Below are 25,337 nucleotides of genomic sequence, written 5' to 3'. Positions count from 1 at the left end.
AATCGTATCCTGATTACATTTTTCTAGCTTCCCAATACGACCTAATTGAATTTCCTTTAAATTTTCACATTGAAATTCTGCTAATTACCTAATCACCACCTAAATACGGTGCCAAACTGTTAACATTGCAGAAGTCTACCTGTATATAAAAGGTTGCATAAGGTCGCCGTAAATGGAGAAGGTAGAGAAGTGGCACAGCTGTCAACAAGAAGTCAAAAACACCTATTTTACAATAAACCACAGACTTGTACTTAACTCCCACAGTATGCTGTCGTCAGTCAGAATAGTTTAGAATCCACTAACGACCCGTTTTATTAAACTACAAATTGCCACTTTGTCTCAAAGGGCTTTGCACTCTTAATAGCATATAACACCCTGTATTGTTAGACACAGTGGCAAGATTGAGAAAAAACTTTGCTTTAACATGGATGAAAACATATAAATCATAGTCTAGTGGCATCCAAACTCATTGAATCTGTTTTTGGAGTACAGTTTTTATTACTATGGAGCTCACCACAATCTAACTATATGTCTGTATTCCTGGGTCGGAATTAATAAGATTTACCTGACAGTAATCAATTAATAATCCGCTATTCCAGTCAACCTCGTTGACAACATCCATGTTCATTATGGGCTTCACTTATGTCATCTCAATCTCCAGCATGCAGAAGCAAGGATTTACCGAGGGTGATGATTTTCGTGATAAACAAACTGTTGGTATGTTTTCTGCAGTGAAATCTTTGACCTCTTGACCTCTCTGGATACTTTCCCAGGGGAGCGCGTTAAACTGAAGGGGCTGCAAAATGATCAACATAAAAAAATATTACCACTGATGATGATGAAGACCATTGATTAAATACCAGATAAAAACTGGGGACATTTGCACACATGCATGCACCAGTTTGGGATCAATGCACTGTGTCTTCTGTTAGTAAGTTATAGATCACTATCTCCCATTCAGTGAAGTCGCCTTTTTTTTCCAAACAGGCTTCCATACTTCCTCAGAGAATGGCACTTGCCTGGACCCGTCAGCTTGGACGGAGTCGTACAGGCGCTTGCGGGCTTCCACAGATCTAAACATCATCCTGTTTGCATGCCCGGCCGCAACAACTGGATTCTCCATTTGCATGTGTCCCATCCACACTCCACATTCCTCTAAAGCGAGGCTGCCAGAGGGGCGTGCACGTTCGGAGTCGGTCTTTTCACACTAGCTGGGACACTGTTCACCCACCGAGAGCGAGACTCACCATGGCCTCAGCACTGAATTGCACACCCGTTATGTTGTTTTTTATTTATATTTCCGTACTGTGTGCAAGTGTGTTTTGCGACGCTGATGCAGAAGAAGACGAGCATGCCAAGCACTCGTACACGGTGGAGATGTTCAACGAGGCGGTGCCCACTGCACCCCACTTTGTCATGTTTTACGCCCCGTGGTGAGTTAACAGTTAATTTTCGCAGTTTTTGCAGACAACGTTGAATGAACGGACTGGAAGTAGCACTTGTCTTTCTTCGGCATCCCGCACATTCTCCGAAAACAGGGGGGAAATGGCTGTCGGGAGTTGGATTAGAGCTAGCCGGCAAGTTAGCAAACAAGCTAGTCGGCGTTCAAGCTAGTTAGCTGCCTAGCCCCGTTCCTTAGGTCAATCGGCGCCGTTAGCTTAGCTGCTAACTAGCATAGCCAAACAGTTAGCGGACTGCAGTTATAGCAGAATGGGACACTTTTCACAAAAGGCCGCGAGGCTAACAATGCCAGAAGCTGATGACATGTAGTGTAAAAACTTTGCAATGGGCGTTGAACAAGGTTTATTTAAACGCAGTTCGGTGACGACGTGCTTCTCTACGTTTGCTGCTGCTGGAGTGAATCACGGCTCAAAGTTCTATCGGTAGTTTGGGGCGCTGTGCTTACGTGGCACGCACTGATTGACCGATGTTATGTCATCGTTTCCAAAATTAGGGTCCACGGACCCCCCAGAGGTCCTAGAGGAGGAGATCATGAAATCCCTATAAAAAGAGCAGTTCACGTCGATCGTCGCCCTATTCATTCGTGTAGACTGCAAACGAGATGGAGATAAAGACAGATTGTGAGATAAGATTCGAAGTTCAGCCTCTCTGACCACTAGATATCAGTGATCTCTCATGGCCTTTGTAAAACTCAGATTGGTATTCTTGGTATGGAATATGGTACTGTCTTCACTAAGGTTACATTACATTTGGCCTAAATAAATGTAGAATATAAATATAAATATCCTCTTATACAAAACAGTATAACCTACTGGTCTCAACGCAGTTTTCTGACTTTAGCTTTCCCATCGACATGGATTCACATTATTTTTCTTTTTTCATTAAGACACAGTGTGCACAACAATATTGTTGATTCATTATTAAATTCATTCATAAAACTCCTGTACCAGAATGCTCCAGTATTAGGCTCTACTTGCATCATCCCGTTTCTAAGAATAAAATGACTCGCATACACCATCTTAGGAAGATAAGATGTACCTATACTGATATGAGCAATTAAGCTGCAGCACCAGTGAACAAGCTGTTTGCAAATAATGAAAAGTTGCAGCACAATGTAGGACTTGACTGTGAGGAAAATAAAATAAATAAAAATACACTCAAATAAATAGGATAAAATACAATAGAAATGCTTAATAAACTAGATGAATCAGTGTGCATACACTTATGATACACTTTGTGGTCAGTTTAGAAAAGCTGTTTGCAAGTGAAGACTCTTGACCAGCATCAAAGTAGTTTTGACAAAAGATATATGTGACCAGATCTAAATAAGTGAAAGGCCTCAAGAACAACTTCTGTTTTTGACTAATGGTATTTTTTGTCTGTTGTTTCAAGGTGCGGCCATTGCCAGAGGTTACAGCCGGCATGGAATGAACTGGCAGACAAATACAACAGCATGGACGAGCCCCCTGCATATGTGGTAAAAGTAGACTGCGTCCAGGACACCAAGTTCTGCTCCAATGTCCATGGGGTTAGAGGCTACCCCACGTAAGTAATCATCACACAGTCCTTGAGTCAGTGATTCATATCAAATTGTTGGAATTCATCAGTGTAGATGTTTTTGAAGTTTAGATCAACAGCTTAAAAAACAAATGCAATATAGGAGTGTGGAGTACAGAGAAGTGACGCTTGACCTGCATTTGGTGGAATATTCTGCCACTATCTTAATGACAACCACTTACGTCTTGGATGTTGCTGACAACACAGTATACCTGCAAACACAGCAGTCACTGGATAATGATTGACAGAACTGATTACAACAATAATATAACAAACTACAGGGTCTTACAGCTTTTAATGATGATTGAATAGACTAGTTAGAAAAGTGTGCTTGCATGCATGGGTCATTTAGTCTCAGTCCACTTTCTTGTGTAAACTTCAAACTTGAATCATCAGTCTGCTATGCCATAATTCATTAATTTAAAAAAAAATGTGTCATGTCTAGATTGAAGTTGTTTAAGCCAGACCAGGAGGCTGTTAAGTACCAGGGGCCCAGGGATCTGCAGTCTCTGGAGACCTGGATGCTGCAGACACTCCAGGAGGAGCCTTCGGTGAGTTGTGGTTCGATCAGTTAACACCTTAAGTATATAAACCATTGACCCACTAGGGCATCCACACCAACACATTTCTACTTTAAAATAAAAACAATTTCTATCCAGATAAGCATTTTAGCAGTCTTTTGCCCAAAGTAAGTAACACATCAGAAAACGCATATCACATGACCATTCACACACACTGTGCATGAAAATGTATTAGTGTGGATGTGGACCTACAATGCAATATGGGTGTTGTTCATAGATGCTTCTTCTTGTGTCCTCCAGGAACCTGAGACTGAACTGGAGCCTCCTAAAGCCCCAGAGCCCAAACAGGGCATGTATGAGCTCACTGCTCTCAACTTTAAGGCACATGTAGCCAAAGGTAAAGCTCGACTAGAACATTTATAATGTTTCATGAAAGTGCTGTTGTACCACTTAACTAAGGCAAATGAATGGTTAACTTCATCTTGTGTATTTATGCAGCTGCATCACACCTGCAACAGATAAATGTTTCTGTTACTTTCAGTTATACTTTCAGTTTTCAGCCACGCTCAGTTATGTTTCTAGATCCCTCGTTAGAGAATGGAAACACCTCATTGCCTTGATTGACAGAACTTGACATTTCAGCATGAGTACCTGAGCCGCAAACCACAGTGTCAGTCAACTCGAACCGACTGTACAACACTTGTCTCCTGACGCCTCACGTTCCTGGATTTTTCAGACAGCGATTGTAAAAATAAACTGTGCTTACGTTAATTGTCTCGTTGAAGTGGAGGCTTGTAAAGCTGCACTGAAGTTGAAATGTTTTGGTTTTGAAGAAAAATAAATGATTTCTTGTTTGGAGACAAAAAAGGGCAGGATATGACATAGGCATTTTAAAAACTGTGTTTATTGGTCCCTCCTTCAAGTCTTGGCAATGGAGTGGCAATAAACGTTGAGTAATTGGTTGCGTGTAACCTCTGTGTGAGAGGTGTATATTTTCATTTACAGCAGGCTCTGATGAGTTTGAAGTGGAATCTGCTTCTTACATTGCTCAAAACACATAAACCTGCACAGCCTCACTTCAGCACCAAAAATACATATAGAAAATGTTACTTTACTTGAGTTATATACAGTATTCTTATGTTCTTTTTTTTTCATTTGTATTTCATTCTTGGTAGTTCTCTGCATTTTTTTTCTAATCTATTTTTTTCTAATCTTGCTTTAGGTGCTCATTTTGTGAAGTTCTTTGCTCCATGGTGCGGTCACTGTAAAGCCATGGCTCCAACCTGGGAGCAGCTGGCCACCAGCTTTGAACACTCAGATGATGTCAAGATAGGAAAGGTGCGTCCTATAGTTTGTACTGGTTCACAAGTTCAACTGCTCATAAACAATGAGCAGATATTAAAGGTGCACTGTGTAGTTTTGGGGAAGGAATTGTAATCAGAAGAGTAAGATCTACACTGACTTATTTTTTTTGTAATGCCTAAATACAAAATAAATAGTTTTCATGACTGAATAAACATTAAAGGACAACACCATTTCATACTGATTTACTTTGCCACTTTCTAGCTTCAAACAGTGTTCTGGGGACCTTATTTTCCTCTGAGAACAGCTCAGAGTGAGGTTATGGAAATAATAATTATTTCTGAGCTTGTATTATTACCTCATTAATGTTGGAAATATTCAAATTCTGAGTTTGAATTTCTTCCCCAAAACTACATGAAACATTAAAACACCACATACTGTTACATCAATTAAAAACAGGGCTACTATAAAGGCACACTATTGATGGCAAACTGCAGTAACATTCAGTGTTAAAGCAGTGCTCCATCTGCTCTCTGCTCACTTTACATGACCTGCATGATCATCCTGTTAACCATTTGACAGAACAGGATGCTGGTCATTTGAAGAGCTACCTGTTTGCATACTGGGATATTAAACAAAACCCCTTAAGCAAATTCACAGGGTCAATGTTTGCAGTGATGTTTCATCTTGTTTTAATAACAGGTGTATATTTATGACCTAGGTGGACTGTACACAGCACTATGAGGTGTGCTCTGAGAACGGCGTACGGGGATATCCCACTCTGCTCTTCTTCAACAACGGACAGAAGGTATGGAGGAGGTTTTGGACTGCTGCCACTGTGGCCAACATGTTGTTTCTACTCAACATCCTCTTAAGTTTTACTGCGAGCTGTAACAACCTCCATGACATGAAATCATACTGGGATGATAAAATACATATACAAATTGTAAAAATTGTGGCATCTTCATAACAACAGTAATGATTTGATGTTTACATTGATACCACTGAAGAAATATTTTGCTTCAGCTAAAACTGTATTGGTTATCATAGTATTTGGTTTCAATACGTGTTGTATTCTATTTGTCAGAGTGTCAGTGGTTCTTAATTATGCCGTGTTTTATAGACAGACCAGTACAAAGGAAAAAGAGACCTGGACTCTTTTAAAGACTTTGTGGACAACCAGCTGAAGGCTGCCGTTGCCGTGAAGCAAGAGCAGGAACCAAGTGAGGAACAAAAGGCAAACGAGATCCCCGCTGACGAACCAGCCAAAGAGGAGGTAAAGGTGGGCATCAGATTTTATGGCACACTTATGTTTCATTGGGGTGGATTATCAAACATATGGCAGCCATCTTAACCTGCTTATAAGTAAAGGTCTCTTAGCACCCACTCAACTATGTGCCTCTCATCTAGCAGTTATGATTAGCCTAACTTACTGCCTGTCTTTTAATGAGATGATGTGGGCATGGGAGGGACCAGAAAGTACGCATGGCATCCAAACTGTAAACTGCTAATGTAACAAATGAATGTTCTTCAAGAAGGGCTCATGGCCAAGTGATCATAACTCTTCAGCCCAGTTTTAATATCAAGAGTTTGTTTCCTCTCTGCAGTCCGGTGTGTTGACTCTGACTGAGAGCAACTTTGACGAGTCTGTGGCCAAGGGCATCACCTTCATCAAATTCTACGCTCCATGGTAAGATTGAATGTATAGTTTCATATTCACCTCTTGAACAACCTTTTCACAATTTAGCTCCCGCATGCAGCAGTTGAAAGTTATGTAACCTCTACTTAAACCCAGCTTTATGTATGATTTTGATGCAAAGTGTTCACTTTACAGTCTCCATGCAGCTTCTCTAACACTGTGATGGTAATTCTGCTGTCCACTGTAGGTGTGGCCACTGTAAGAACCTCGCTCCAACATGGGAGGATCTCTCCAAGAAGGAGTTTTCTGGCCTCACTGATGTCAAGATAGCCAAAGTGGACTGCACTGTTGAGCGCACACTGTGCAACAAGTATTCTGTAAGTATCTGGGTGTCATCCACAAGTTGTTCTACTGCACAAGCCCCCATCTAAACTAAACATGTAGCACTCTCATTTCTTTGTCTCTCATACCCAGCTGTCAGCTTTTTTTTTTATTCTCCAAGATTTAGTGTGTTGTACAGGATGTAATAAAACAAAGATGGTGGTTTTATCACAGAGCCATAAAACAATACAACTGCCACATACTTTAATTAGATCCTACAGACTGCAATCCTAAAGCAGATTTAACACATGGGGAAACATTGCTGACACACACACACACACACACACACACACACGTTGACTTTGGTCACTAGGGACCTTACATGGAGATGTATCTGAACCATAACCGCTACTTGCCTAACCCTAACCGCTGACCCAAAAATCAGCTTTTCTTCCCCATTGGACAAGCCGTCTACAATTAACTATCAGCTTTGCTTGGCTGCAGAGTCTGAATGATGTCATTTAGAGGAAAGCCCAGGTCATTATGTAATGTTGACATGGTTTTAAAATTAAAGGGTGTGAAGGTGTTACACACACACAGACCAGTTGATTTAGAGAAACCTACAGCTCATCTATAATGAAGTAATAAAAAGGTCAGTCATATTATAACTTAAAATATCCCATTTAGATTTGTTTACAATCAAATGGATAATCATGAAGCCAGTTTGTCACTGCATGCTATGTATGTTGTACTGCTTGCAGAATTGCTGCATCAGGGGTCAAGCTCCACAGTTCAGTTATCTTTCTGAAGAGTGATGATTCACTGTGCTAAAATGTAACCTTTATGTTTTGTTGTGTTCGTCTCATATCTAAGAAATGTTCATACAAATGTCACTTTCTCCTGAAACCATTATTTTGGTGGACAGAAAGGACCAAGTAAGAGCTGATTAGAATGCAAGAGGGTTCTCAAGCTATCTGGGATTTCCACCACAAGGCCTTTGACTTGAATTCGTTTTATCATCTTTACTGTTAAAAATGTTCACACTGTTCACTAGACTGGTTGTAATAGATTAAAAAGTACATGGCTAAGCCTCTGTGGTTGTTCTTCCATCTTTAGGTGCGAGGTTACCCGACCCTGCTCATCTTCAGAGCGGGGGTGCAGGGTGACGAGCATCACGGCGGGCGGGACCTGGAGAGCCTGCACGGCTTTGTGATGAGGCAGGCGAGAGACGAGCTGTAAAAACGGTCGAGTCAGCACTCAACTCTCCACCACTCTGCTCGCCCACACTGCATAGCCGGCCAGTAGGACACCACTCTCTTTCCTACAGTAGCCAAACCTCTGTCTATCTCTCTCTCCACTTGGGTTCTCTTCAGAAAGGAATCAGCCAATGACAGACTGATGTAGTCTGTCATCGCTCTCCAGTGTTCAAGGACTGATGATTCAGTAGTTTTGGATGTGAATGTATTTCTCGTTGCTGTTGCCCAACCCGAACTCTCCTACTATGGAGAGAACTATCATAGTGGTTGGGTTTACGAATGAAGTAATATGTCTGACAACCACTTTGCAAGCACTGCTCAGTCAATCAGAACCAGAATTCCTCGCACATATAAAAACTTTTTTTTTTATTCAAAGGGTGGCAGTAGAGGACAAATGTCCCCGTTTCTGCCTTTTTCAAAATCAATTGTTTCTGATTAACTTCTGTTGATATTTGACTTTTTTTAAATGTTAAATTTTATACATGGGATCTGTTGTTTAATCATAAGCCATTAAAATTGTGGTACTGTCATTCGAAGGTTTGTAAAGTTTGTGTTGCCCGAATGTGAAGTTGAGTGTTAAGTTGAGGGTACTTTCTATCCATGCCGGCGATGGCCTATCTGACTTAACTCTCAGGGAAAACACCCAGGAAAGCTAGAGGAAGTTGTGATGGAGTCTGATTTTCCTTTAAATCATGAGGATTTTCATTTGGGAATAACAACCAGTTATGGTTCATCTGTGCATCTTATCCATTTTCTGACTCCTTCTCAATCATCCCTCCCGACTCCTCCTAGCATTCAGGGTCTCAGGCCTGGACCATGTTGCCCCATATCTCCAACACTGAACATCTTTAGAGTCACTACTGCTTTAATTTTTGTTGTTTTCTGTTTGCTGTAGATCATCTAATGCATCTTGGTATGAAATCTTTAAAACTGGCTCTTCACTTTATCCTCAATTGTAGTGGAAGAAGTGTGAATGTATAGTGTTTGTGCTGTCTCTCTCAGGCCAGGCTCAATCGTGAACCTGTAACCTGATTTTATGCATGAGAAATGGAGCTCTTCTCCTACTCTTTTCAGCTTTTAGAAGCTTCCCTCTGTGATTGGATATTTTTGTAATAATGTATGTGAGGCTGGAACTGAGACAAACGTTCACTGCAGCTCAGGGTCAGGTGGACTAGCTAGCATCATATCACCTCTATGATTGTGATCTTTTCTTACCTTAATGATGGAACCAGCTGCATCTTTTGTCTGTATTGTTTGCTTTTCCTGGTCTCAAGTATCATTTCAACATGCTATATTTACTGACGGTGAAAAAAAATGATGTGCAGCTAACGTCTTAAGACACCAAAAACCATGGAGCGAATAGATGGGTATAGCTTAAGCAGCATGGATAGTGGGATGATGTCACTAATTGATAAAATGATCTATAAATGGTAGCATCATTTATCAAATGCAACAAAAAATAACCATCTTGGATCCCACGGGTCCAAGGGCCAAGAAAATCATATGTCAATTTAAGCTAGTCTTTTCAGCGCACTTTTCTATACCTTTACACACCCGTGACTCCCTTTACGCTACAAATGCTCTTTGACCCAGGTTATGTGAGAAGCGTGTGCTGCTCGATGCAGGGCGCCATTTATTGTCTAAACCCAGGTACACAAACAGTCAGACACAGCAGTTTTTTTTGTCAGTAAAAGTTTTTATGGATAGCACATGGTCTAAGGAACTCCAGTGACAGAAGTATTTTTTTCCTTGTGAGTCATGGGTTGTGACTACCCATGGATTTTGTACAAAAAAAAGAGTGAATAATGGCAAGTTGTAACATGAGATTTCATAATAAAATTTTTTTCAAAAATAAGTTTGTATTTTCATTTTGTTCTTGCATCTGTCTCTGTTAATAAGGTATGTGATTTTCTTTTTAATAAAAGGTGCAATAAATAAGCTGAGAATGTACAAGTATTTACAAAAAACAGTCTAAACATGATCACAAATGTAAACAGCAGCTTACCAGAGGTATATTTTGTAATTTATGATTGGTTAGGCACATAAGGTATTTTGATTCTTGTTCGTATTAGTTTTTTCATTAAAATATGCTCTCTAAAATAAACGTCCATGTCATTCAAAGCTCACAGTAACATGTTCAAATTGGAAAGACGCTGCCACTGGACACAAATCTCAACATGATTTCCCCCCCCCCCGGGGTTGAAAAAGCAAAGGGCTAATTTCAGAAAGCTGGCACAGACACCGTCCTGCCGGCTGTTTTTGACTCGCTAAATGTTTTTCCACAATCTCTTGATGGGTTGTCAGGGGTGGAAGCGTTTGTTAACTTTGCGAGCGCAGCGACATGGAAATGGCCATTTGCGGTATGTCGGAGGGATAAGGCTGTATTCTTCAGTTCTTTGGAGAAAAACATCAGTTTAGCCACAACATGCATCATCTTGAACCAGCCTGGTGAATCGCAGCTCAGCATGAGCCTGGCAAATATTGACACGGAGGGGATATTTGGAGCGGTGCACTACTAAAATAGCCTGCGGTCACTTTGGTTCAGTCCGTATTATATTTTAGGAGGGCAAATATGGCTTGAGAAGAAAATACATTAGGAAAGAGGAAGGAAATATGAATCTACTGACTCCATGTATCATTTAGTAGTAGATTGAGTTAACATTTGCACAGTAAAGGAAACTTGGTTTGTATTTTTTCCCAACTCGCTCAAACCATTTCTGCACATTTTCTGTCTTTTTTACCAGGTGTTGTCACCGAGTCAACTCCCCCAGGTCATCGCGTGCTGTAGGGAGGTTGTTCAGCAGTAACTGTTCGAGCCTCGTCTGAGAACTGACCCACCGTGTGTTTCTGAGAGGGGAGATGGGAAGGAAAAGAAAGCAGCGCTCGGACTGGTCCCACAACAGTTCAGTTTTGCCCTCGCCCTCTCAGTGAGGGAGAGGGTGCAGTAGCCTCTTCGGCACTCATACACACACATAATATACAAACACTCCATCCTCCCCAAACACTCGCAGCCATTCAGTCAGTTCATGAAGTGGAGATTCCACAGCTAACAGAGAAGGTGAGAGACAACGTGGTGGCTCAACACTGGAGTAGTGTGAAGTTGCCCGTAGATGACACCCATGTGGTGCCATGTTTGCGATGGTCCCCTCTTAGTTTGATGAAGACGGATGTTCATGTTATTAGATGGATGTTTTGAAGTGTCCAAGATTATTGGAATAGAACATGTTATTGATCTTTCGGGGTGGACATTCCTTGCAGGTTTTAGGATTTGGGCAGGAAGCTTGGTGTCTAGTCGAGGTCAACAGCACCCATGAGTCACTGGTCACAACCTAACTTTCAATCGAGCATTATCAGCCCTTGATGCGGCGGTGGCGGCGTCAGTGGCAGCCGCAGGCCCGTACCACCATGTTCTTGTATTTCTTCAGAATGACGTTGGAGTTGTCATCGAAGTAAAGCACTGAGATGGCATGGAGTTTGGTGGGGGCACAGCAGGGCTTGGGTACATTCTCAGGGTTCATCAGGTGCACCTGAAAAGCAAGAGAAATACATTAGGACACTTCAAGGATCAATAGCACTATTTCCACCAAACCAAAAATAAACAGGAGACAAGATATTGTCTTAGAGGGGCCATCAGCAATTCAGCACAACACTCTCATTAAGTTGGGGAAGTGACAAGAGACAGATTTTAAAACGTTAATATTCTAAAATTAAGTAGTGGCAGATGAGAAACACTACAATTCCCATAATGCAACCCAATAGCATCTTCTTCTGGACTCAGCTAAATTCCTGCATCTTCCCAACTCCAGGCCAACATGTTTTCGGTTAAATAATTGAAAATCTTAAGCCTCATTCAAAATGACTCAGATGACATGACTTAGAGCTATTTTCTCAGACTTACAGAGCAATAAACTGGTTCAAATCTTAACTAACAACAAAGTCGCGCAATAACACAAACTAGCTGAGTGATCGTGGCAGCAGTGTAAAGCAACTCCAGTGTTCTGCGAGATAAAATGAGTGTTTTTGTCAATGGCCTCTGGTGGCTTTGGAGAGAGTGATATAAGGGGTGTTCCTGGTTAAACAAAAAGGATGGTGCTCTCTCGATCTGCTGGACGGATTTTAAAACTTTTGGGACGTATTTTTAATTTCTAACCAAAATATGTAAAAGAAATTAAATAAATTAACAAATCAGACACGGGTTGAAAAACACTCGAATGACTTTAAGAAACCGACATTTCAAGAAACCTAATACTGATGAGTACATAATCGTCGTTTGTTGTGGTTGTTATTTAAGATTACTTCATGTTCATGAATCCTTCAGAAGTACGAGCACTATCACATAAACCTTGCTTGTGGTGACTTACAACTTCTCCTACACTGTGTTAAGAATATACTGAGCATGGTAAACCTGTGTGGGTTGGTCTTACCAGTGTCTGTACAATGGCGTGGTTGGTGGCGTTCATGTGGGCGTTCAGGGGGAAGGAGCACTCTCCGTCACAGTAGTTGGCTGCGTAGCCTTCAGGAGCGATGATCCAGTCCTGAGAGAAACACACAACCATGGACATTAAAAGCAGCACGGTCAGAGCAGAGTAAATAAAACAGATTAATATATTAAAAAAACAAGTCTATCAGAAGGGAAGGACTGTATGTCTTAGTCTCCAGCCCACCTGACTCCTGTTGGTAAATTCAGTGTTAACCTCATCTCTGAGGACAAATCCCTGCTCAAACACTTGTGTCTGTGGGATCGCTCAGGGAAGTAATACTTCTCTCCTCCTTCCTTCCTTCCTCTCTGTGTCTTACTGTTTCGCTCCGACTCAGTCTCTGCATGTTTCGCCTCTCTCTCACTTATTTTGGTTGTTTTCTTTCGAGCGTACATTCCTGTCTGTGTCACTTATCTCTCTCTGTGTTTCTCTTCTCACTTCTCTGTCACTCTCTTTCTGTCCAGCTCCCTTCCTGTGTGTGTGTGTGTGTGTGTGTGTGTGTGTGTGTGTGTGTGTGTGTGTGTGTGTACGTGTGCGTGTGAGTGTGCGCGTGTGTGCGCGAGACAGAGAGTGCTGGCAGTCTCCCTCTAGATGTCAGTGCTGTGTCAACAGCTCACAACTTGTTTGGAAGGATGTACGTAACTGAGAAACTTTGTCCTTCTCTATCTTTCTCAGTTACGTTGTAAACACAACACATATTGCTCCAGACCTGGGATTTGTATTTACGAAGGTGGTGTTGCACTGAATGACATTTATTGTTGGTAAATGTTTAAAATAACTTGGTCATTAAACTTACACTCTAAAGAAGACGTGTGCATTATATTCCCTTCTCTTAATTCTTCTGTATTAACTCTTTCTGTGGCTGCTAGACTTGCATGTATATATACAAAGAGATCCTCAGTGAATCAAACTTTGAAAAGACAATTTTATTTGTGTCAGCCTCTAAAATCTTCTTACATAGAGTACGTTAGCTGTCAGTTAACACTATCAAAGTTGGCCCCAAGACTAATACTGTGAGGATCAACTGCTCCCGTACCCGTTTCACACATGTATACTCGCAGTTGATTGGACGTTTTGAATAATAAAATGTTGCCTACCTGCCAGCCCAGCTCTCTGAAGCTGACGTAGAGCTCATGTCTTCTGCACGCCGTCTTCTGATCGCTGCTGTTGTAATCTGCAACAGAAAAAAACAAGACAGCCACAGTCAGCAAAAACCTTCCCTGGGTCAATGATTTTTAAAAAAAGTATCTCAATTAAACCTCATGGAAGTGACGCACTGCACTCAGAATCCGAGAGAAGAATAACACAATCCGCCTCATGTAATGCACTGGGTGGAGACACATGACAGGGTGTAGACCAGAGCACAGGCACAAATGCTCATGACAGCGGTCACTGCGCTGAACGTGCCTCACATTCATCTGCTGTCTAATGCGTCTGAACGCTCGCCTAATTGAATTCACCAGCATTCAAACATTGCTTGGCCCGGGCGCAAGTGGTGACACAGTGACAACTGTGTTTATGGACTCTCCTGCCCTGCAGTTTGTACTTAATTATCTCTGCTCCACTCTGCAGCAGCGGGGCGGACGGCTGCAGACAGTCCCAGGTATGGGCTTGGTTTTCTCAGTCGAGGAGGTCATTGCTGGCATCAGTCACGACACTGAAGTCAAGACGGTGACGCAGTCTTTCCAGGGATGTTTCGAGGGCTCTCGTCTGCTCGCTTTCTGTCCCGCCTCATTGATTCTATTGTTGTGATTTTTATTTTCTTTAGAAGTCTTCCAGAGAAAGACAATCAGCGGGAATAATGTAAACTTTGATTCTTGTTAAAGTCCTGTAATCTCAAAGGAGCTTCATCCAGGAGGACCCAAGTGGTGCAGCAGTTGTCCCCTAGGCCAGGCTCACACTTCATGAGATGTAAAAGTCTAATTTGTTTTGAAATCGCAGAGAATCTTCACAGATGTTCTTTTCACGAATCAGAAACATGCGCAAAGCATTTGACAAATATTGGCTTATCACCGACTACAGGGTATTATTAAGATAATCGAGCCAGAGGGAGCGATACACTACCTCAAGTGATCTCATGGGGAAGCAGATGTAAACAGAATTGAGACAGCTGTGCCACAATTGGCTGAGTAACATTTACACTTCGCAGTGAGAAAAAAACTAAAGCAGCAGAAAAGAGTCTGGATAAGAAACATTTTGGGGAGACTGTTGAAAGAAGTACGTTAACCTCAAGGGCTAAATTATTTTCCATTGCTTGCAGCACTGTCGGCCGCCCCGGGAGAGCTCTGCCATTGGCTATTGTGGTCCTGCTTGCAAATTACCAATGTAATCATCCAGATTTCAAGTCATCAGTATGAAATACATTTGATATTTATTGGGGCAGCACAGATGAGTCTGCAAGCATTTTGGTAGGTTTGAGACTGGATCTGTAAAGCACTCATATTACCAGATAAACTGGGCTGAACTGTGGTACAGACCAAACTCTTAGTGAGTCCTGCGGTGTGATCTTGGCCTTAAATGTACTACAAGGAGTTTTTAACCAGTTATGTAAGAGTCACAATTAAATACTGATCTCTCTATGAACTACATAAGCAAACAATGGCATCGGTGAGGAAATTGGCTATATGTGTATATTTGTTACAGTCAGTCTTCATGCCTGTCCTTACCATTACCGACCAACTCATCTGTCAGCTGTAAGATTACATGCAAGCCAACCAAAGTGTATGACTGACTCTTTGCAGGATGTACAGCAATGACGTAATGTATCCATTTGTGGCTATGTATGATTATAAATGAACATACAGCTGGATTAAAAAAGTATTTATAAATATGTTGCTCCTTTCTTTCACTCACTTCACCGGCCAGTTCTGGGTCTTTATGACAGGAGGCGGTGGTGCTTGTACCACTATTTTCCACAGGGGTCTCCAGGATCAACAAAAAACAAAGTTCCTTGTCACTGGTGTAACAGCCACCCCGAGACATAAGCAGACTAAGCTTGACTTACTGGTGGCCCCACGATGCCTTAAGCAGTAATTCAGCCTTAAGCCCTTAAGAGGTTTTAATTGTAGTTGGTTGCTGTTCTACACATTCTCACATCGCAAAGTTAATTATAAAAACTGTTGAGCTGTTTTGGCACAAGACCTACTGGTGGTTGCCTATTTTGGATATTTTTATATGTCACTTGTCATTAGGGCTACGGTGCTGGTTTCCGACTCCACGTTTAGCCTAGTTGAGGTGGTGCTTGAGAGATTTAGGCTACAATAACTTTACAGCTTGCGAGGAATGAAACATTTACAGCTTTGAGTGCCGCTCTCACGTTCAAAAACTCATCACATGCTGCTTTTTCAGATTCGCTCGTTGCCTCGTTGGCCTGTTGATGTAGCCGCTTATCCTGTCCAAGCCATGCGGACATGGTTATACGCTTCTCCGAGGCAATAAATAGAGAGGATTTGTCTGCCAACAGTAATGGGCAGCACATTACAGATAGATGCATAGAAAATCAAATAATAAATGTCTTGTTTTAGGTTCACATCATCCGACTTCTTTTGTTACCGGGAAAGTTTGTCTGTCAAAAAGAGTGAGTCAGACAGCAGACGGGGATTTGTCGCTCAGTCACAGCCACCACCCAGCCACTCACATCACTAACTTGCCAACAGCAGCCGTGGTTAGTCAGCTGGAGCTGGACGGATACACACACACACACACTTAGACACACTGTATATACAAACAATCATGTAAGGGTCATTGATGTCCTTAAATCTGTACGTCTATCACTCATTACCACTGGCACCTACAGTACATAAACAAATACACACTCACACACACACACATAAATGACCTGATGTTTATCCGTGTAACAGCCAAATCCACTTAGCCACTCATTAAAAAAGGGAGAGTTGTCATTTAAACTCACCGGCGCTGGTTGCATTAAGATTTCATCATCAAATCAAATTTCATTTTGAACAGACGCACTGACCGCACTGCCCAGACCCATGTGTTTTAGCTGGCCTCTCGTCAAATACAGGAGAGTGAGGGAGAGACAGGCGGAGGGAGGGAGGGGGAGCGAGCCGGATTTGTCACTTGGATTCATCTCAGCTTGAAGTAAATGAGCAGAGAGGGAAAGAGAAAATAGACAGAGAAGACTGGAGCATAGAGCTGACACTGCCCGGGTTTGGGCTGCAGTTGCCTTTGATTAAAGGATAGGTTCACCCGAAACTTAAAATTATTATTATTATGTAAAATTATGCCATCATCAACTTATCATTACGCCGATGGCAATCCAGGTGAAGTTTCGTAGTCCACAAAACATTGCTGAAGCAAAAAAAACATAGAATGGCTCAACACAGCTCATTCAGGTCTCTGGAAGGCCAGAGATCCCAATTTGGTCTGAAAAGCTGTTATTTAAACATTTTTTTAAGCTGAAGTCACTTGAGATGATCATCTAAATAACTTAGCACGCACTTAAGTGGTTACATGAGCTTGTCCACTCGTCAAGTTTGTAAATAATCTGTTTGAATATATTTTGGATCTGGAGGCTTCTGGAGACTTGGATTATGCTGGACCAGCTATATGGAGCAATTCGACATTTTTCTTTTTTAGTTCACTTCTACTTCAGTTGTTCAGGAGAATGCTGCTGCACTGTTTTACTGTGAAGCTCCAGAAATGATTGATTAGGAAACCTTTAATCGGCATGTGGGTAAATAATGTTGGCCTTTAAAATGTGCAAGTATAGATATAAGACACTTTGTATAAAAACAGCATATAAATATCATACATAAAATTGAGTTATACAGCCTCATGAGATTAATGATAACTTGTAATTATGCAACAACAAAGATTCATATTAGCTAATTTTAGAATGGATGATGGAATTTTCAACCATCTACAATTTTACCACTTATTTTCTACCATGCAGATCAAGCGTGATCTAAATTCTCCCTGAACAAGAACAACAATCAAGAGTGTATATATGCAGAATGTGTATATGACATCTGATTGGACAGGTTAATGCTGCAGGAGACAGGAAATAAAAGGTGAGACTGGTCACGACAGGAGGCTGCGGGGTGAGGTCGAACGGTCATCCTCTACTGTCGAGTACAGTCAGGTGTTTCCTCCGTTCAGGGTTCCTTCCTCTCCAATAGGAAGGCCGGCTCACTGGGCGTCTGCTAATGTGGAAATACACTGTTTATATGTGTGTGTGTGTGTGCTTTTATGGGTGCACGTGTACTCGGGCACACACGTTTGGCTCCATGTGCACATGTCCGTGTCTAAATGTATGTGTGTATGTGATAAACATGGACGCCGTGACACATGTGCTCGTCCTGCCTTGACCTGGTAACGTTCTGACTGAACAGATTTACTGTACTGAGAGCCTCACAAATGAGAAAACAGGCTGGTCCTGAACCAGTGGCTGTATTCCTTTGATTCTTACAGTAAATCCACTTGTTTTATTTCCCTTACATCTGCAGTGTGTACAATGTTTATATACAGGAAACATCCAAGGACGGAGGAAAAGTGCCACTGAGCGAACTTCGCCGATTGGCTGGATGACTTGGCTGACCTGATATGAACCCGAGGTGATGTTTATAGAAGGAGGAAGTGACACATTACAGCACTGTAAGATGACAAAGGTTTCACACAGTTAATGTATAGAGATTTATGAGTCCATGTTGGAATATATAATAACTCTGGGCTTCTCATTTGGATGCCAGTCAACATGTCTCTGTGAGTAACACACTATACCATGGCCTACACACCGGCTAAAACTGAACACACCCATATTATACAGAGAACCCCGGCTCCTTCATACAGACTCTAGTTTATGTTGCATGACATTCAGCTTCGGGTCAAATCACAGCCCAGGGTGGAGGGTGAATGAAGCGGCCCGCACGCTAGTCAGACTTTTACACCAGCAGCCATTAGTATATTTCTTCATGAGGTGCCTATGGGTGCAGGCAGGGCCGCAATAGCTGATCATTTTATTAGATTAATTGTGCTGGGACAGAAAACTGTCTGTATTTTATCCTATTTATTATTGTTATAAAAATGAAAGGCACCAATACTTTTGAAATGAACAGGGATGATAACACAAGATTATTGTGATTATGGGATGAATTTCTGTACTTGTCAACATCTTCTTAAAGTCATTATACTCAACTAAAAGTGCACACCAACACATATTTAAAGTCATTTTCTGTGGTTTAGTATCGAGCAACATATAGCCTTTTCTTCTCTTTTTACTCTCTCTCACACACACACACACACACACACACACACACACAGACACGCACGCACGCATGCACACATCTACACACAGCTCATTTTCTTTGCACCTCTTGGCCTTCAAAGCCATCAGCATTTACAGTCTGTGGGGCTCTTTTAGAGGAATAAAGCTGATATTTACTGTGGGCTTTCATTGAGTGTAAAGGCCCAGATTTGTGGTGCCCATAAACCACATCTCCCCTTCCTGCCTGTAAAAATTTAATGCCACACAGCTACCGCTGAGCTCAGGCTCCCATGAGCCTTCCATTCATTTCTTTTTCCTTTCCTAGACAGAGAGCTGAGGTGGGAAAGAGAATGTGAAAAAAAATGTATTTGTATACCACCATCTACAACTACAATGATTAAAAGACAGTTAATATCAGATCAGTGATAAGTTTGCCCAAAAGTAAACACATGAATACATAATTACCATAGATAAACAACATAATCCAGATTTTAAGACACTTATTTATCAAAAGAATAGTTTGACATTTTGGGAAATATGCCTATTCAATTCTACCCACATGCCTCTACTTTAAATATGAAGCCACAGCTTGCAGACAGTTAGCATAGCTTAGCATAAAGACAGGAAACGGAGAGAAACAGCTCGCCCTGCCCCGTCCAAAGGTAACAAAATTCAAATACTAGCACCTCAAAAGGTCACTAAAAATGTTGTTGACCTGATATTCAAAGGTGCAATATGTACGAATTTTAGTTGAAAACAAAAAGAATGTAAAAAAAAATAATGTGAAGAACAATTTGGACATTATTATGTCCGGTCTAAAGCGCCTGTGCTAGTGGTGTGAAAACACTCCCCTGGTGCTCCCAGCTCGAATTGCTAGCTGCATTACTAAATGAGTTAACTAGCTAATGGTAGCTACATTTAGGGGTTATTCTGGTGTTATACTGCCCCCTATTTGTTTTAAGTAAGAACTCAAACGGAAGCCAATTCTTACATATTGCACCTTTAATCTCTACACAAATCAATGTGTAAAAGCAACATGCTAACCAGCAGCTGGTTGTAACTTCATGTTTAACAGACAGACCAAGTGTAAACCCACACTGATGTCAGTCACCCATTGTTTTGTTATGGACTACTGTTATGAAGCCCTGAGTCTGCTATTATGGCTGTGGCCATATGCGGATGAGGCTCACTGAGAAACACGAGGACATGGCGTGGTAGCGACTTGTCACTCACAGGGTAGCCCCATCCACAAGCAAATCCTGCTTTATCTCCTTTTACACTCTGAGCAGGACCATAATTAACAAAATTAACATTATGCTGTATTGAAGAAGACTTTAAACAAGTGATTGAGACCATACATTCATTAGGAAACTGTTTACTGAAGTAAAAAATCAAGTGAGAAGCAGGGTCATTTTCTCATAAGCTATCAGGCTACTTTTTGCAACCGGTGAAGTCACCCCATGCTGGCCATTAGAAAGGATGAAGGTTTAAAACACTTCTGCCTCGGCTTCATTTTTCAGACCCCAAGGCTCAGTCGATGTTTTATACAGTCAGTGGAACAGATATGAGAGTGGCACACTTCCTAAAATATCAAACAATTCTTTTAAACATTGGCAGCAGTAAAAGAATAAAGTTTCACCTGCTTCTTGAACTTCTGTCAGGACCAAATATTTGAATATGAAATGGAATCAGGATTTCCTGTGTTGAGATGGTAATTTGAATGCAGCCGGGGGCACTGAGTTGTACTCCTATATTACAGCAGCTTACCTAGCAGTGTTTAACCTGGAAATGTTTCTCGGTGAGTAGACAAGCACCCATTTGACCATGCGACACTAAAACTCTCCACTAAAACCGATTCACATCGAGTTCATTAAGGTGGAGCAGCAGCTGCCGCCGGTTCCCCACCCTGTCTATTCAATAGCAGGGGAAACACTGTTGAACGTAATACTGTATGAGTCTGCGGCTGATATTAACCCTTCACTACACTACCTGCCATTCATTAAGCCCCCGAAACACTTTCACCAGCACCTGTCAGGAGGAAAAGGCTGTAAATTATGTTTATCACAAGTTGTTCCAAAAATATAAGAATTAAATGGTGCCAATTCAGACGTTACAGCCTGGCTGTTTGCTGTAGGAAGTGTGCGTGACTGTGTACATGTGCGTGAGACATTAAAAAGGCATTTCAACCCCAGCCAGCCGCAATCTTTCAAAACTCTTCGCTGTAATTCTACCGTTTGCTCCAGCAATTTCTCAAATCAAGAGCGAGAAAAGATTGCAGCTTTTACAGTAGCAATTATATGAACTCCCACAGAGGTGGTGGTGACAGAAATCTTGGGTTATATAGGCCCAAATTAAAATAATCTGGGTCCTTAACCCAGAAGAAGTAAGGGTTTTGAGTCCCAATGGCTGTGAACACATGAAAGAAGAATGTCACTGTTGTCTCTGACGTTTCTCCTCTCTTTTCCCTCCCACTACTACTGAAGTTTATCTTTCTTCCTGTCTTTCATCACAGAGGTTATTAAACCCTTCGAGGGAGCTCCGCCACGTCTAATTACTCCAATGGTAAACAAAAGGAGGTCGGGTGGGGAGGGAGCGAGGAGAATGAGGAGGAGGAGGGAGGAGAGGAGAGGAGAGACATGAAAAAACACCGCTGGCCGGGCGCCGTGTTATTATAATTCTTTAAGCGTTACTGTTAGCGTGGTCACTCTTTTAGCTGTGCAGCTAATGACTGGCTAGGCCTAATTACAGGCCGCCTGTGCTGTGCCGGGATGTGATATTCCTTCCCCGGATGGTTGTTAACTTCCCCCACAGCCAAAGCCCGACCCGACTCCCATTACCTCCCCGGCCTTCTTCGCCCCCAAAAAAACCCCAAATTACCTTTAAAGGTGTCGCATTGTTCTTTTGGCATGGTACACAGCAGCATTTTCCACTGCGCTCACATCAGGCACACCCAGAGGGGGCGGAAGCATCATTCCGACAAAAATATTCAAGCATCCAACTCACAACTCTAAATTCATGAAAAAATGTCAACTTAATTACCCAATTTGCCCAAGAAATAAGAAAACAAGACATAAGTCTGACCATTCTGCAAAACGTCTGTTTTATCTGAGTGTAAAGTGAAAAACAAAGATGATTTATTACACACATAATCACACCATTAACTCAAAACTGAAGCTGCAGAAATTTATTTGGCTCAAATTATCCTCTTTTGTCATCTGGAAGATATTTAATATCACATGTTCTTTTAAATCCAGCTCACTAAAATTGTGAAAATGAGAAAATAACAAGGTCCAAGGCCTCACAGGGAATACAGTGGGGAAAATAAAGTTTCATAGTTAAAAGGTTGTTTTGTATCCAGCAGACTGAAAAAGGCATTGCCATTTTATGACGAAGCAAAGCAGTCAAACTTATAAAATCTGAATGAAAACTGACAAATATGGTTCTCAACTTTAAACTGATAAAAAAGGATGCAGTCAAATCAGCGCAGTGGTTAACCACACAGGTCAGGAGTGTACAGTCTGGGCAGAGGAGAGAAACTATTTTTAGAACACACACAGAGCAAAGCAACTCACGCTGAATGTTTTTTAAAAAGCCTCTATGTGAAAGCCGGTGCTCACTAGGGCAATTAAAAACAAACACATTGCTGCCTTCCGGCCTTAGATCTCATGTTTTTTCGGGAAAAAAAAGGATCAGGGTGAATTATCGGTGAAATGCTCCTTTTAGCTGGAGCCGTGGTGGCCTGAACTGATGTGCTGTAGCTCTGTGCCAGACACAAACTGGGGGACAACGTCCACATTTTGTTTCTCCCCATGAGCGCTCCACAAGACGGATGCTCTCCCCATCCATCCTGTCCACCTCCCTGTCTCTGGAGTGAGTGATGCGGTATTGAAACCATATGCCCTCCTGAATTCCACACGGATCCTCCCATCCCGTCCAATCCCAGCAGTCCTCTGCTGGCCGCGGACACTCGGCTGTCGCGAGGGGGGCCTCCCCGCTTCCTGTGTAGGATCTAAATATTTACACTCCCCGTCGTCCCGAGTGGCGAGGCGGAGAGGTCTTGATGTTTTGGGTTATGTAAAGTCCAATCCTCCAGGACGCATATTTAACAGATTGTCCTTGTTAGAGCAGATTTTTTGAGCAGATTCACCTCAGAGAAAGTTTTCTCATCCTCCTCATCTGGACAGACTAAAAAGGAGTCGACGTACCTCGTTCACAGTTTGCTTATAATAGGAAGCATTTAAAGATTTCTTTGATTTTGAATTCATTCACACTTGATGAAAATAATCCTTCATATATTAAAAAGGTACCTGAAAGGACATCCCTTACCATCATGCTATGCCACAGTATAATCTTATGTGTGCACCTCAGCTCTCTGTTTCAGTAGTGTACCCCAGTATCACAGCATCTTCAGGACATCTTGACTTAAAGTCTTCAGACATCTCGAGCCAAAGACAGCTGGGCAGAAGAGAGTGCAGGTCTGGAGCCAAAACTGAACATGTGGTACACGCTAACTCTAACTTTAGCATAACAAATGATGAGTCTTTGTTCTCTGTTATGTCAGCCAAAGCTTTCATCTAATGCAATTACTGAGGAAAAGCCCTGCAGGATTTCAACTTACAACCTCTTGTGTTAACAGCAGCACGCTGTATCCCACTGAGAAAGAGAGAGAACAAACAGGAAGTAGAGCCAACAAATCCGAGCAAGGAGTTTTGAGAGAAGCAGTGAGAACAAACCCAACTTGTCCCACAAATACTTCTGTATACCATGCAGATGGTAGAGCTATTAAACAGGGCGGCAGAAGTAGCAAAGCAGAGGTAAATCGCTTCCCAGGTAGCCAGCCAAGGCAGGCTGCATGCAGTTGTGTGTCAGTGTCATGCGAGCCGACTCTAGCCCATTTTTTGCCGGGTTTGTGGGGTGCAGACTTGAGCCGTTTTGGGCTGAGAATCAGCTCCTGTTAGCGGCCCTCGTGCTAGCTTTGGACAAATCTCAACCCCTGGAATGAGCGCAAGTATACTTGGGCTGATTCTCGCAGGTCATTTATCACAAGTCTCACATAAGACCAGCAAGCAGGTGTGCCGAGCCTCGGTCGCTGTGGGGACAAAAAATGTTTGCTACCTGAGGCTGAGCAGATAGACAGCCATATGTTTAAATACAGCAAATCTCTTTGTTATGTGGTTTGTTCTGCAGTGTTTTACTCAGATTTACATATTTATAAGGTTTACAAGGTTAACAGGGGTTGAGGCTTATATTTCTCACATTAATCCATTGTAGACTATACAAGTTAAACATTTTTTGACTGATTTAAGTGATTTAATTATTCACACTGGACACTGTATAATACTGGATTCCCCTGAACGTCCCTTATGCAAGGAGGTGGAAAGCTTCTCTTAAAGTGAAAGTTTTTGAACAACTCACGTTAGCAGTTGTGTTTTCTGCTCGCCGCCGTCCTGCCAGTCGAGGAGCGTCAAACTCCAAATGCGACGTAACTTTGAGGAGAGTTAAGGTGGAACGCTACTGTCTTCCGGCAACAACTATCCACACGATATCTCACGTGACTTTTTCGGCTTTTTATTTTAGTATTGTTTCTTATATGAGGCTCCTTTTTCAACTTCAAGGTCAATATTGTTTTTTTCGCTAATGACAAAACAATGAATTGTCCGTGCATTTATATGGAACTAAGCTCTAGGAGCGTTCCACCTTAACTGTTCTCCAGGTTATGTCGCATTCGGAGATCGGCGCTTCTCGACTGGCAGGACGACGGCGAGCGGAACAAGCAACTGATTACATGAGTTGTTAAAAATTTTTTTTTTAGTAAACTCTGTGTCAGAGTCCTGCACGGGTTTGGGTACCCGCGGGTGACCCGCACAATTTGGATGAAACGGGTGAAAAATAATGTCCTGTGTATGCCTGCATTTCAAAATGATAAGCATGTTTATTTCATATGAGTTCATTCATGCGTGCTTGCGCCCTCCCAGAACTACCATTCCCCACGCTGGCTTACTTTCATTTTTAAAAATTGCGTCAGTCTAATTTTGCTTCGGGTGCGGGTCGGGTGTCGGTATCAATTTATAGTGGGTCGGCTCGGGCGCGGAATGTAATTTGTGCTACTGTCGGGAAACACGTCGGATGCGGTTTTAAGTACGACGGGTACGGGCGGGTGCGGGTTTGCAAAATAAGACCCGTGCAGGACTCTGCTGTGTACACAAACAATGTTTTCAATGCTCGTGTTAATGTGTAGAGACCCTGGCGATACTACGAGCAAATTTTCATGTTGTGTCGAGCCTTCTTAGTGTTTTAAAAATAGAGATTTTGATGCTAACATAGTATTTGCCCCTAGCACTCCATTAAAAATGATTTTGACCCGAAAACAAAAGATACAGTCAATCTTAAAAGTGGCGCTTTCGTGGTTATTATGCTTTTAAACGAACGTTTGACTCGGGCACATTCACAAAAAGACCCTAGGTTGCATTTTGGCGAGAGTTTCACTTTAAGGTGCACTTGGTAGTTTTGGAATAGAGTTTTAATCAGAAGAGAACGATCTTCATTGACAGATTTTTATTACCATAAATAAACTAA

General features: G+C 41.9%; 2 protein-coding genes across 4 annotated transcripts in view; one reads left to right on the top strand and one right to left on the bottom strand.

Moving 5' to 3' along the window:
* The first annotated feature begins 1,007 nt into the window (after positions 1-1,007).
* txndc5 (thioredoxin domain containing 5) lies at positions 1,008-9,912 on the top strand. 2 transcript variants are annotated; one of them, XM_030398244.1, is made up of 10 exons: positions 1,008-1,433; positions 2,854-3,006; positions 3,464-3,569; positions 3,840-3,936; positions 4,762-4,877; positions 5,563-5,649; positions 5,965-6,117; positions 6,449-6,531; positions 6,728-6,857; positions 7,918-9,912. In XM_030398244.1, the coding sequence occupies exons 1-10, from the start codon at positions 1,249-1,251 to the stop codon at positions 8,038-8,040; spliced, it is 1,233 nt and encodes a 410-aa protein (XP_030254104.1). In that variant the 5' UTR covers positions 1,008-1,248; the 3' UTR covers positions 8,041-9,912. The 2 variants fall into 2 exon arrangements, with proteins under 2 accessions (XP_030254104.1, XP_030254103.1); XM_030398243.1 differs by having other exon boundaries at positions 5,965-6,123.
* bmp6 (bone morphogenetic protein 6) overlaps positions 9,652-25,337 on the bottom strand; it is a 53,621-nt gene continuing 37,935 nt past the window's right edge. Inside the window, exons 5-7 of one of the 2 annotated variants that reach the window (XM_030398242.1) lie at positions 13,633-13,709; positions 12,482-12,592; positions 9,652-11,584 (exon numbers count right to left, since the gene is read on the bottom strand). In XM_030398242.1, the coding sequence (XP_030254102.1) occupies positions 11,435-11,584; positions 12,482-12,592; positions 13,633-13,709 (338 nt within the window). In that variant the 3' untranslated portion in view covers positions 9,652-11,434. The remainder of the gene's footprint in view (positions 11,585-12,481; positions 12,593-13,632; positions 13,710-25,337) is intronic. The other variant, XM_030398241.1, reaches the window with a different exon arrangement.

The sequence above is a fragment of the Sparus aurata genome, chromosome 19 (genome assembly GCF_900880675.1).
Source record: "Sparus aurata chromosome 19, fSpaAur1.1, whole genome shotgun sequence".
Lineage (NCBI taxonomy): Eukaryota > Metazoa > Chordata > Actinopteri > Spariformes > Sparidae > Sparus > Sparus aurata.
Note: the sequence above shows the minus strand (reverse complement) of the source record. Positions and strands in the feature narration are given on the sequence as shown.

Bases quoted from the DNA above. Each gene is read 5' to 3' on its own strand.
- txndc5 (XM_030398243.1), top strand. From the start codon at position 1,249: ATGGCCTCAGCACTGAATTGCACACCCGTTATGTTGTTTTTTATTTAT. The intron at 3,570-3,839 runs GTGAGTTGTGGT...TGTGTCCTCCAG, and splicing joins CACTCCAGGAGGAGCCTTCG to GAACCTGAGACTGAACTGGA. The intron at 6,124-6,448 runs GTGGGCATCAGA...TCCTCTCTGCAG, and splicing joins CAGCCAAAGAGGAGGTAAAG to TCCGGTGTGTTGACTCTGAC.